The sequence below is a fragment of the Seriola dumerili genome, unplaced genomic scaffold (genome assembly GCF_002260705.1).
Source record: "Seriola dumerili isolate Sdu_G_001 unplaced genomic scaffold, Sdu_1.0 BDQW01000226.1, whole genome shotgun sequence".
NCBI classification, from domain to species: Eukaryota; Metazoa; Chordata; class Actinopteri; order Carangiformes; family Carangidae; genus Seriola; species Seriola dumerili.
Window position 1 is genome coordinate 5,184,855 of NW_019174481.1, and position 11,447 is coordinate 5,196,301.

The 11,447-nt window shown below is 38.3% G+C and overlaps 2 protein-coding genes across 3 annotated transcripts; one reads left to right on the plus strand and one right to left on the minus strand.

Annotated features, from left to right (window-relative positions):
• Window positions 1-1,567: 1,567 nt before the first annotated feature.
• cirbp (cold inducible RNA binding protein) lies at window positions 1,568-5,104 on the plus strand. Of its 2 annotated transcripts, none has more exons than XM_022754826.1 (7): window positions 1,568-1,674; window positions 2,416-2,515; window positions 2,648-2,754; window positions 3,026-3,158; window positions 3,260-3,395; window positions 3,493-3,551; window positions 4,134-5,104. In XM_022754826.1, exons 2-7 carry the CDS (start codon window positions 2,416-2,418, stop codon window positions 4,145-4,147), a joined length of 549 nt encoding a protein of 182 aa, XP_022610547.1. In that variant the 5' UTR covers window positions 1,568-1,674; the 3' UTR covers window positions 4,148-5,104. The 2 variants fall into 2 exon arrangements, with proteins under 2 accessions (XP_022610547.1, XP_022610546.1); XM_022754825.1 differs by having other exon boundaries at window positions 1,569-1,674; window positions 3,251-3,395.
• Window positions 5,105-7,685: 2,581 nt separating this feature from the next.
• On the minus strand, window positions 7,686-11,041 carry ndufa13 (NADH:ubiquinone oxidoreductase subunit A13). Its single transcript, XM_022755348.1, has 5 exons — window positions 10,906-11,041; window positions 9,172-9,250; window positions 8,992-9,063; window positions 8,834-8,903; window positions 7,686-7,923 (listed from the first exon to the last, which is right to left on the minus strand). The coding sequence occupies exons 1-5, from the start codon at window positions 10,997-10,999 to the stop codon at window positions 7,804-7,806; spliced, it is 435 nt and encodes a 144-aa protein (XP_022611069.1). The 5' UTR covers window positions 11,000-11,041; the 3' UTR covers window positions 7,686-7,803.
• Window positions 11,042-11,447: the final 406 nt, after the last annotated feature.

Sequence of the window (11,447 nt, forward strand, 5' to 3'; positions counted from 1 at the left end):
TAGCATATAGATATGAGAGTGATATCAATCAATCATCTCATTTAACTCTAAGCAAGAATCAGCTCATTTCTAAAACTGTCAAACTATTCCTTATGTAATAGTGCACAGAGGATGTGGCAGATGACATCTGGCTGGGCTTTGGGCCTCCTACACAGATGTACCTCCCTCTTCACTTCCTACACATGGCTTTCAAATACACTTCACTGCTTACAGATGCGTGTACAGACACGTCTACCTCCCACACAGCCAAATTGGACTTTGCCCTAATTCAGGCCTCACACACTTGACCAGCAAATTACCTCAATGACTCACACAAACTGGTGCATACAAACAAAGCACTTGAAACATGCAAAATAATCATCCTTAAATATTTAATGTTATATTGCTGATCAGTCAGCCTGATGGACAATGAGGCATATGAAAGTGTTTGGTATACACGACGCATGCTCATTCTTTCTCAAGATTGCTTTTAGTTTTGTTATGAAGGTTGTAATTCATCTGACTGCACTGAGACAGCTTTAATCAAGGAATCAAAAGAATGATGTTGAGTGATGTTCTAATTAATGGATTTCTTATCAAACTAGAGGAGAATGTTATATTTCTTTATCTAGAAGCCTTGAATAGAAAGTGGGACAAGTTTTGGGTGTACAATTTGGCCATTCATTATGTTTTAGACAGGAAATATGTAATCTTTTGGTAATACCTTACACAAGTTTAGATACTGTTGGGATAAAATTATGTTTGATGGCAAGCTATTATCTCCAATCTGCTCTCCAATCATACATATACACAAAAATTATTTTGTAACATCTTATTGGACCAAAAATGGTCCAATATGCAGTGCAATGCAGAAAATTGCAATGAAATGAAAGATGTTTGCATTAGGGTTGGGAGTATCGATACCCCTGATATGTAGTCTCTTTTGGGTTTGGATACTAATGTCAATAGGATTGAAACTTAAAGCATCACATCCTGGACACATGGACACTCTTCTTAGTGCTGCTGTTGTGACCATGTGCACACTGATCACCACTTTAGTTCACTGGACTGAACATTTATTTACCACTGAAACTGTCTTGTGTTCAGAAATGCATGTGATTAAGTAATTAACACAGAATAGTAAAAAAATAAATGCTGCATGTTTGGAAAATGATTAGGTGAAAATTAAGCTATATTCAAAAAAGGGTTATCATTAATACATTTAAATTATAACATACCTCTTTATATACAGTCTATGTGACATACATTACATGACAGTACATTAGCTGCTTTTAACAATAAACAGTATTGATATTGGTTATGATATTGGTGATCCTGGCTCTGGTATCACTTTCCAATCAAAACCATATTTTGTGGAATATCATGCCCCTAGTTTGCATACTTAGATTCATATATGGATTTTTCAGTGAGGGAGAAATAGTAGATGCAATTGTAAGAATTACTAACAAGGTAACTGAGCTTCTTTGTTTAAAATTTCATTTTTTTCAACCATGGTGTTACACCATCCAGTACAGTAGGTGGCGGTGTGGAGCCTCACGTTATAATGTGACCTGCATGTACACCGGCAGAAGAAGACGTCAGTACGTAGAGCGGTGAAAAGCAGAGCTCCGTCTCTTCCCCCTCATTCGACCTGCGGCTCAGCTCATCAGCTATTTGCGAACCACGAGTGAAAAGGTAAATGCTGTTTTCTGTCTTATGTTTACCACATTCCAGAGTAAATTTTTGTGTGAATTAGTCACATCCACACACATCTACATTTTCGAGGCACGAATAGCATGTTAGCTATTTAATTATTTGATAAAAACCACGTTCAGCTGCACACTAGCTTTAAAATTTTTGATAGCGATGTAAATCATTCGCAAAGCATGAGATCGCGCCAAAAGCGTTGTATTGCTGTTCAGAAAAAGATACGTGAAATTTGGCGAAATTTGTTCACTAACCGCTTTTTTATTCGCTAATCAGAGCAATTATATAACGCAGAGAATAAGGCAGCTGAAGCGTGTTCCTTGGTCGGTCAGTGAAACAAAGTGAGGAGCAGCAGCTCGCTGCTACAAAATGGCGCCGAAAGGAAAAAGGCTAGGTAGCTAATCCGCTAACCAAACGAAACCACGTTTACGGGCCTGAGGCCTAGCTCGACATCCATCCGTTAAAGGCTGCTATTAATTCAATTCAATTTTAGACTTAATTTTAGATTAAGTCTACTTTAGTGCATTGTTTTGCATTAGATAAAGGCTTTGGCACAATTACGCGGGTAATGGTGGTCATCTCGTGTAACGGGATCAGTGACCTACTTTTGTTGGTGGTGGTGTGTGTCGATGTGAAAGCATGGAGTAGGTTTCTTAGTTTTTGTAAATATATGCGTTTGTTTTAGATCAAATGTTAATTATATTTTGTCTTTGTTTTGTTTCGCTGAAGATGTCGGACGAGGGTAAATTGTTCATCGGAGGACTGAGCTTTGAGACCAACGAGGAGTCTCTGGCCGCGGCCTTCGGCAAATACGGAACCATCGAGAAAGGTGAAGCCTCCTTTTTAATTCAGCACATTCCCCCCCCAGATAAATCACTGTTATACCGTCAGGAAGTGATTTTGAATCACCGTTTGACGGTACGTGGCATTATTGACGAGATTTTTTTTTTCCCTCCATTAGTGGATGTGATCAGAGACAAAGAGACGGGAAGATCTCGTGGTTTCGGCTTTGTGAAATATGATAATGCAGAAGATGCAAAAGATGCGTTGGACGCCATGAACGGCAAGGTAAAGAACTATTGACCACTTATTCCTTATAAATTGTTTTGTTTGTTTTTTTTGTGTTCTGTTTTTTTTTTTTTGGTTTTTCATGTATATACTAAAATGACCAAAGTCGTCTTGTTAACCCTTTGCACAAACATTTGCCAATACATATATGCTTGTATGCATGTATTTATCATTTATCATTGACTTTTAGTTATACATTGCTATGGATGGGGCTTTTTTATTTTTATTTTATTTTTTTATATAATATTCACTAATGCCCTTTGTGTTGCAGACCCTAGATGGCCGGGCTATTCGTGTCGATGAAGCAGGAAAGGGCGGGCGCTCCAGAGGAGGTTTCGGTTCAGGCCCACGAGGTGGCAGATTCAGTGGATCCCGGGGGAGAGGTGGACGTGGTTATTCCCGAGGTGAGAACCGGTGGCCTAAATATATTTATAGTTTGTTCGGTTTACTGTCAAGTCGCCCATATTTATCTTGCTTTGTCTATTTACTTTTATTGACTTTGGAGGTGGGGGATACAACGGCGACAGGAGCTACGGCGACAGGAGCTACGGCGACAGGAGCTTCGGAGGTGGAGAGAGGAGCTTTGGTGGTGGTGGATACAGGAGTGGGGGATACTCCTCAGGTGGCTACAGAGAAAATAGGTAAATATACTTTCCAAACCACAGTTGAGACTTCATGATATTACATGGTAGTTAATTTAATGTAATTATGCTAATTAAATGTTTGCTTAATTCCCAGGGGTCAGGGTGGATATGGTGACCGCTCTGGATCCTACCGCGATGGATATGACAGCTATGGTAAGCATGAATGAAATGCATTTGTATTGTGTATGTAGACTTATGTTGGGGCTGTCATTTTCAAACTTTAAAATATAACACTAAATGAACTTGCATATATAATACAATTTAACAAAAAGGCCAGTTTAATATCGGAATCTAGTTCCTTAAAATCGTACATATAAAAAATTACATGCATAGTTGGCGGTGGTAGGCTAAGAATTATAAACACCTCATCACATTAGAAGTGGTCAAACACTGAATTAAGACAATTTCACAGCCCCAACATATGAAGACTTGTATCATGTACGCCCCTCAGTTTTGTACTTGTGCCCAAGTCGATGCCTCTCTGTACACCGTTGGCAAATTTTGCTAGCCCCCCCGCCCCCACTCTGATAAAGAGGCTGGCAAACGATTTGAAACACTTTAGGTAACATTCAGCATTTGCTATTCTAATATTGCTCGTATCTCAGTTGATGGAGCCCCTTAGGCAAAAAATGAGGGAGGGTTTTTGGACTGTCTGGTGGGTTGAAGGGGATGTTGTGAAACTCCAGTGTTGGAACTTTCAGTGTCTTTACCTGTGTGCCCACTTCTTATCCTCAGCTACACACGAGTAAACATCTCCCTGATTCAAGATCATCACTTGGCTGGCTGTATTTCAAAGATGCGCTCCTCAAGAAAAATGTCCACGTGTTATTGCTGACCTTAGTTTTGTAGTTCTGTTGTAGTAGCTCAAGCATCTTAAAAAAAAAAAAATGTAGCCATGAGTTTTGGTCATTCCTTAACAAACCATGTTACAAATTACAGTTCAAGACTCTTACATTGCTCGATTGGGCATCTTTATTGCTCTAAAAAGATCGTTTAACTACAAGGCATCTCTGTAATCTGATAAGTACCACAAGTCCCCATTTGGGGGCTCAAACAATGACTCTCCACTTGGCTTTTCGTTGAACAGCCGCTACCATCGCTGTAGACTTTTTGTCCAGCACGTTAAAGTGTTTCCTCATTTAATTCCTTAGTTTTTGAGTTTGTTTTTTTATATTGAAATATCCGATGGGGCTTGTTTGGTTTTCTTTGTTTTTTTTGTTTCATTTTTTTCTTATTTCCCCTCTCAGTCTCTGTGACTCGCCTACCTCCTGTCAGGTTTTAAACTGAGTGAGGAAAGATCCATTTACTCTAGAAGAAAACTTTTGGGGGATTTAATGCTAAATTCCTTTTTACTATCAAAAACTTAGTTTAGCTGAGGCTCCTGTGTGTTCAATTTCCCAAAAGAGTGAATTCCTTTCAGACTGGTGAACTACACATCCGAAGTGGCCGGCTGTTCATGAAGTTGCAAATTGCAGCATGCTACAGTCTGTCCAAGGTATCTTCTGTGCTCTGCTCAACATCTGCATTTTAAATGTGCTGTAAAATGGACTAATCTTGTTTAAGTGATCGAAAATGTAACTTCGTTTCCCCAAAGTAATATCTCAACCGGGAACAGTTTTGTACTTTATGTTCTTTGTATGATCAACATTTTTTTTTCTTTGTCAGTTTGGCTTCATGGAGCCTATTAAACAGACTGTGGAAAATAATCTTGATTCTTTTGCCTTTTAAAACTACCGCATGGGGGAAGTTAAGCTTAGAGCTGTAGGTTCATCTGTTACTGTAATGCTGCGTGAGAACCAAGTCAACTGCTCAAAACACTGAAATTGCACATGGATGTCTCTGGAGGGCAACTATAAATTGGCAGTTTAGTCAAGTGAAGTTCTCTGGATAAGATATAGTAAAGCAAGATAAGCTGTAATCTGGTCTTTTTATTTATTTATTTTTTTTATTTTACTTTTTAAGTCCACTTCTTTTGACAAGCTCTCTGCCTGGTTTCCTACGATCTAAAAACTAAAGATGCTTTTTGGCCCAGTGAATCCTGTACATGTTTCAAAACTATTTATACCCAGATGTGTTGACGACTTCATAGTGTACTGAGATCATACCTCTAGTGGGGTTTGAGTAATTAGCCCCTAAAGTGGCGCATGGAAATGCTGGGGAAAACCTCAGCTGGTGTCTGGTCATGTTAATGCTTCATTACGTTCAAGAGGTCAGCTACTTCAAAAACCTACAAGTCCTTGGAGAGCGAAGTGTTGCGCCTACCAACAAGTGCTCATCAGAGATGAAAGCTGCTCTCTTGCCTAGGTCATATGTGGAGAAAGTAGGCCAATGCACGTGAGGTAAAAATCTCCTTTTGCTTTGCTCACATCCTTCAAACTCAGTTCTCATTGTTTCCATGAATACCTTCAAGTTAGTCGCTGTGTTTAGTCCTCTGCTTCAGATGTCGCCTACAAACATGCCATGGCCTCTTCCCCGATTCTGATTCTTAAAGAAATGTCCATGGAGGAAAAAAATGTTTCTATGAAGCTCCTCTGGATTGTAGTGCTCCACCTCCTGAGTCCACCAAAAAAAGCATTGGCCTCTTAAGTCATGGGTAGTATTGTGCTCAGTCCACTTCTGTTCACTGCATTAGTCCTCAAATTTGCTCCAGTAATGTCCCACAGCAGTCCTATTTGATGTGTAAGGTGTCTAGACTGTATTCAGTTGTTTCTCTTTGTACCCTTACATATGAATAAGTGGTGAGTTTCAGACTCATGAATAGTGTTGCATGCATTTTATTGTGATTTCTTATGTCAAACATTAGTTGCTGGGCTTAATCCATCCTTTAATCTCTTTCTCTAGAATGAATGGACTGTTGGAGGCTTCACTGGATCTCCTCATAGTTGAATCGTGCAGCTTTAAATGGCAGTGACTGATGATGCAGATGCAGTTATCAGGTAAACTCAGGTTTTTATTAATATGAATGTTTTGGATTGGTGCAGTCGCGATTGGCCGGGCTGATTACGTCTTTTTCCCCCCCGATTCAGGTCCAATGTACAGCAGCACTGGGGCAGCTGTAAGCAGTGGCTACACAGGAGGATCCTGCCAACTAAAAGGTCGAGGCCTCTGAATATCAAATGATGGCTTGCCTTAAACACATTTTTCAAATGTTATGGCTGCTATTCAAAGTCATTGATGTTAAAAAAAAAAACAGGGGCAGGATGATGGAACTGTACGCGCTAGGGACCGAACATAACTTGAATTGACTATCTTGTTTGAACATAACAAGGAGTACCTTTTCAGACAGTTTACATGAAAGATGGAGTACCGTTATCACTGTAATGCTAATTAACTACAGGCACAAGACCAATGAATACTATTGTTTAAACTTTTTGTATTGTGATTTCAAAAATAAAACTGAAGAGAATTAACTGTTTTGTTGTTGATTTTACAACACCTTAAAACTGTTAAAATCTTTTACTCGGTTGATTAGATAATCGTTCAGTTGACATACATTTCAGTGTTATAATGGATTTAAAGTAGACTACAGATGTGGTGCTGCTGACAGACAAGGTGTTAGCTGATTTGTAATCTGTAACTTGATGATGGATATGTTCAAATGAAGCCTGATCGTGTCAGAAGTCAGTTTAATGTTGATCAAATTGAACAAATTATAAAGTCATCTTTAGTTGCCTGAAAACAACAAAGACATGTTATCATTGGACATGGTCAACAGATTTTAGTTGTTTTTTTTTTTGCCAAAGTGAGTTAGTGATGGATGTACCGCTGTACAGTCTGAGTGTTAAGACTTTCTGTGCATGTTCCAGGAAACCTGAGAACATTCTCCAGTGTTTGCCATTTTTGTCAGAAGGGAAATTTCAGCAAGCTAGTTAAGCTGAATAAAAATCGAGATAATGCAGATCAATACAATCTATTTGCTGTTGAAGATAAGTGTGCAACAACCTCCACATTCTAGTTCAGTGTTAAGCCTCTGAATTTGTCTTCGTCAGCTTATAGTGTTGTGCACCCTGATCAAAGATAGCCAGAATTCCCCTGTTCAATGCAATAATTTATTGGTGCATCATTTTCTCCGATGCATTTATGTGGAAGCAGTATTTTAATATTGCTGGTCAAGTTGGAGCTTATTTTATTGGCTTCATATACCTCTAGATGATGTGAGTCTTTTCATTGAAATGGGGTTCAAGTATAATGTAGCAAAACTCGAGTACAAAATAGAATGGACGTGAATCTCTATTAGGTAAATGCTGTAAACTTCAAACTGAAACAATTACAACAGGTAAACAAGGATGAGGTAAAGAAAAAAAAAGTTTAATATTGAACATTTACAAGCTGAATTGAGCGAGGGCTCAGGTCCACACAGTACTGGCTGTGGAAGGTGGCAGGACACTGTTCATCTCGGTGGTGCTTACACGTACCACAAGAAGCCGAAACGCTTGTGCAAAAGCTCCTCACGGGGCCGGAGGTTGAACAGCTCCTCTGACACAGGGGTGACCCAGCGGTCTGTGTGGAAGACGCTCTCTCCGACCTACACAAGTTTATATATAATTAGAAAATTAATTTGTTGACAAAAACAGATTATAGTCATAGTCAGAAAATGTTTCATATTCTAAATAAATATTGTTTGAGAGATGCTTTTACCAAACAGGTTATTTTACAGATTTTCATCCATTCTTATTGTTGTATGCTAAATCCTGCTTTTCAATATCCGTTGCTCAAAAGTTGAGATGAATTTATGAAAAGTTTCTATCAGTAAAGCTTTCTATTATTGTCAATCCTTACATGCATACGTAATGGGAAACTACACTTGATATGTGGGTCAAAAATTAAGATCATTACTAGAATCTGAACATCAGGTGTGTGTGTACACCTCACTGCATGTAACTACCTTAGCTACAGCTAAGTTATGCCAACAATACATCCACAACTACAGTAATGTTAGCTACTTTTAAACTGGGCTAATTATACAAACAGTAACTCTTTCAATTAACAGTAATCAATGTAAATATTATGTAAAGCTCCAAATTTAGTGAAAAATATACATAATGTGAAATGATCTGTGTAAAATGTTACTTGTTTTGATGAAATTGAACAGTTGAGATACAGTCCATAGTACATGCTGTAGAACTGTCAGAAAATAACTAATATGGATGAAATTTTAATTTGAAATGCATGTGCATCATTTTTGACCCACTAACGTAAAGTTAATTTTTTTAATTGTCACAAAAACACTGAAGAATAAAAGAAACAAAAACAGAGACGGTTAATCTTTGACTTACTTGTGCATCTAGGGGTCAATAAATATGAAAAGCTGTGATAAATCTATAAACCAACATGTGTATTAAATGTTATGTAATTTAATTTCAATTTTAAGATACCGAAAAATTAATCAATAAGCAGTGGTCTACGAGAACAAAAAGATCATTTCTTTTCATTACCTTCCAACCTGGAACGTCCTTCATGACAACCGCCTCCTCTTCTAAATTTTCCCTCAGCATTCGTAAGGTCCTGGCCAGAGGGACAATTCAGTTGTTATGTATGTATTACCAGATTATAACACTAAATGTGTGTATTTGTGTTAATTTTTTATTGTCACCTTCGATCTTGCTCTGCCTGCAGGAGGGGCATCATAGCTATCCGAGCTTCCATCTCCTCAATCTGCAGGCGCCTGCGACACATAAACACGTTACATCACCGCCAGTTTTAGCTCGCCTGTGAACATTACTAAGTTTGACTGTGAACAGAGCCTTAAGCACAATTGAAAGAATTTGCCTACCTCCTTTCTCTGTTCCACCTAAATAGCCTCCAGTAACCAAACACCATGATGCCGATGCCAATGCCAAACATACTATATCCTGTTGGTCAAAGAATTCATTAGTCACAATTTAAAGCAGCATTATATTCACATTTTACATTTCATTTACTCATTTGGCACAGATGATTTACAGTTGGGTTTGAGTGATATCTCAACCACATTATCGGATCAATTTCAGCATGTTTGTTTGGACATGCATCAAAGCTAATGAAAAACACAAAATAATAGTAAGCTCCTTAACATGTGTTTTCACCATCTGTTTTCTTTGATGTTACAATAATGGAATAAATTAATCTGTAGTAGACTGCTTATAAGATCTGTGGCTAACGCTCATGTAAGGCAACTATATCTAGCAAACCATCTGCTGCAGCTGCTGTATGTTACAATGGTAGCATCTAGACTTTAAGGCAGTCAATTTAGAATTTTTGGGAAAGCTATTTGATCTTTGTCAGAACAGTTCTTGATATCGCCACCAGTGTAGCAAATAGCTGCAGAAGTTCAGACCTACATATCTAGGCACACATCAGTGATGCTGAATGTAGCAAAACAGCAGCTTCTACATTTGCAGAGGTGATATGATGATACTCTGAGCAGAATGACCCCTGTACTCTCCCCAGTTCTCAGTAGAAAAATGTTCCGATCTGAAAAACTAATTTTTGTGGTGTATATGTGAAATCTAAAACACAGGCGATGCAAGTGGCAAAACTGCAGAAGCTACTAACTCACTTGCATGTGCAGCTGTAAACGGTTGCACGTCCACTGTAACAGTTGGACAGCATCTGCACATGTGACTGCTAACACTGTGACTCTCTTCGATGATTTGTTCACAATTGTTGAGTCTGGTTTCAGGTGCTTCTCATCAATGACACTGAGTGTTGGTCAAATGAAGTGATCTGGAGATGTTCCATTCAAGGTTCTGGTAATGTGATGGAGACATGCAATTATTTTTTTTTTATGACTGAGGAAATCATGTATTGTTCTCTGTCGTGTTGTTTTGTTGGAAATAATTGCTTATTTGCATATTTATCTGTCTAGTGGTGGTTCTTGTGTTCTGACAGTGTATCCAATGCGTTGATAAATATGTGACCTTATAAAGACAGTGTCCCAATTGTTTTGCTAATGACAAAAGAAACGGTCGCACTTGTTAATATTTCGGCTTTTTTGGTCCTTTTTTATGCCTAATGTAATCACAAGTATCACAAATTTAGGTGAAACACCAGGCAAAACGTTTAATTCATTTATCTTTTGGCTTTCACACAGCATCTGAGCTGTCCATGCTTAACTACAGGTTTTGGAAAAGCGGCATTAAATAAACTCAAGAGTTTATTTCCATTTACAACAATGTAATAATTTTATTGAACTGAACCTGCAATGAACCAAGAGCCAGTGCTAGCTAGTTAGCGTGTTGCTATGATCACTGTCAATAACAATTCGCATAAAAACGTTGTTTAGACACTAAAACATTTTACAGACTGTGATATTATATTGTTGGAAGAGACAAGCGTCAATTTAAGAGCCACCAAGAGGTTAAAGATCCTAATTATAGCAGATTAACTCCTGTTTCTACCCAACCGGCGCTTAACCGTTAGCATTAGCCGCTGTTAAATAAGTAGCAAACGTTACATAGCCTGTACGTTCATAAAAACTCATTTATGGACGTGTATATTTAGCTAACTAAATATGTGGTGCATGTACCCGAAAGTCCTCGTTTCGGTAGATTTCTCTTGTAATCAAACGTAGCATAGCCTCCCGGAGGAGGCATGTCCTGCTTCACCTTGGACCCCGCCATCTTCCTCAAGCCTTCACCAAAACACGCTGCTGACGTTCCCGAAACGACTCTTCTTCGCTCATGCGGAAATGCTGCAGCACCGCTCTACCGCCCCTACCGGTCAATATGAAAACTCCACATTCTAATAACTATAGCAGCTGTTTTAGTATATCTTAGTCACATTACAAACGTACAAATGTAATATTTAAAGATACTTTAACTACTTGTGTAAAACTGTACAAAAGCAAAACTGTGCTTCAAGTTTCAAAAATAAAAATAGTAATTATGCAGCAAAATGCCCCTATTGTTACATTATTGTATTTTACACTATTATTGGTGATGCATAATCATGTAGCATTAATGTTACCTCGATAGAATTAGGTGCAGTTCTTTTAAACCACTTTAAATACTGTTGCACAGTTAAACCTTTATTACTGCAGCATATTTATTGTGATGATTATGTCTGTTA

Coding starts and splice junctions, on each gene's coding strand:
- cirbp (XM_022754825.1), top strand. CDS start 2,416: ATGTCGGACGAGGGTAAATTGTTCATCGGAGGACTGAGCTTTGAGACC. Junction 2,516..2,647: donor ATACGGAACCATCGAGAAAG/GTGAAGCCTCCT, acceptor TCCCTCCATTAG/TGGATGTGATCAGAGACAAA. Junction 2,755..3,025: donor TGGACGCCATGAACGGCAAG/GTAAAGAACTAT, acceptor TTTGTGTTGCAG/ACCCTAGATGGCCGGGCTAT.
- ndufa13 (XM_022755348.1), bottom strand. CDS start 10,999: ATGGCGGGGTCCAAGGTGAAGCAGGACATGCCTCCTCCGGGAGGCTAT. Junction 9,251..10,905: donor ACCGAAACGAGGACTTTCGG/GTACATGCACCA, acceptor TTTGACCAACAG/GATATAGTATGTTTGGCATT. Junction 8,904..8,991: donor CAGGCAGAGCAAGATCGAAG/GTGACAATAAAA, acceptor CCCTCTGGCCAG/GACCTTACGAATGCTGAGGG.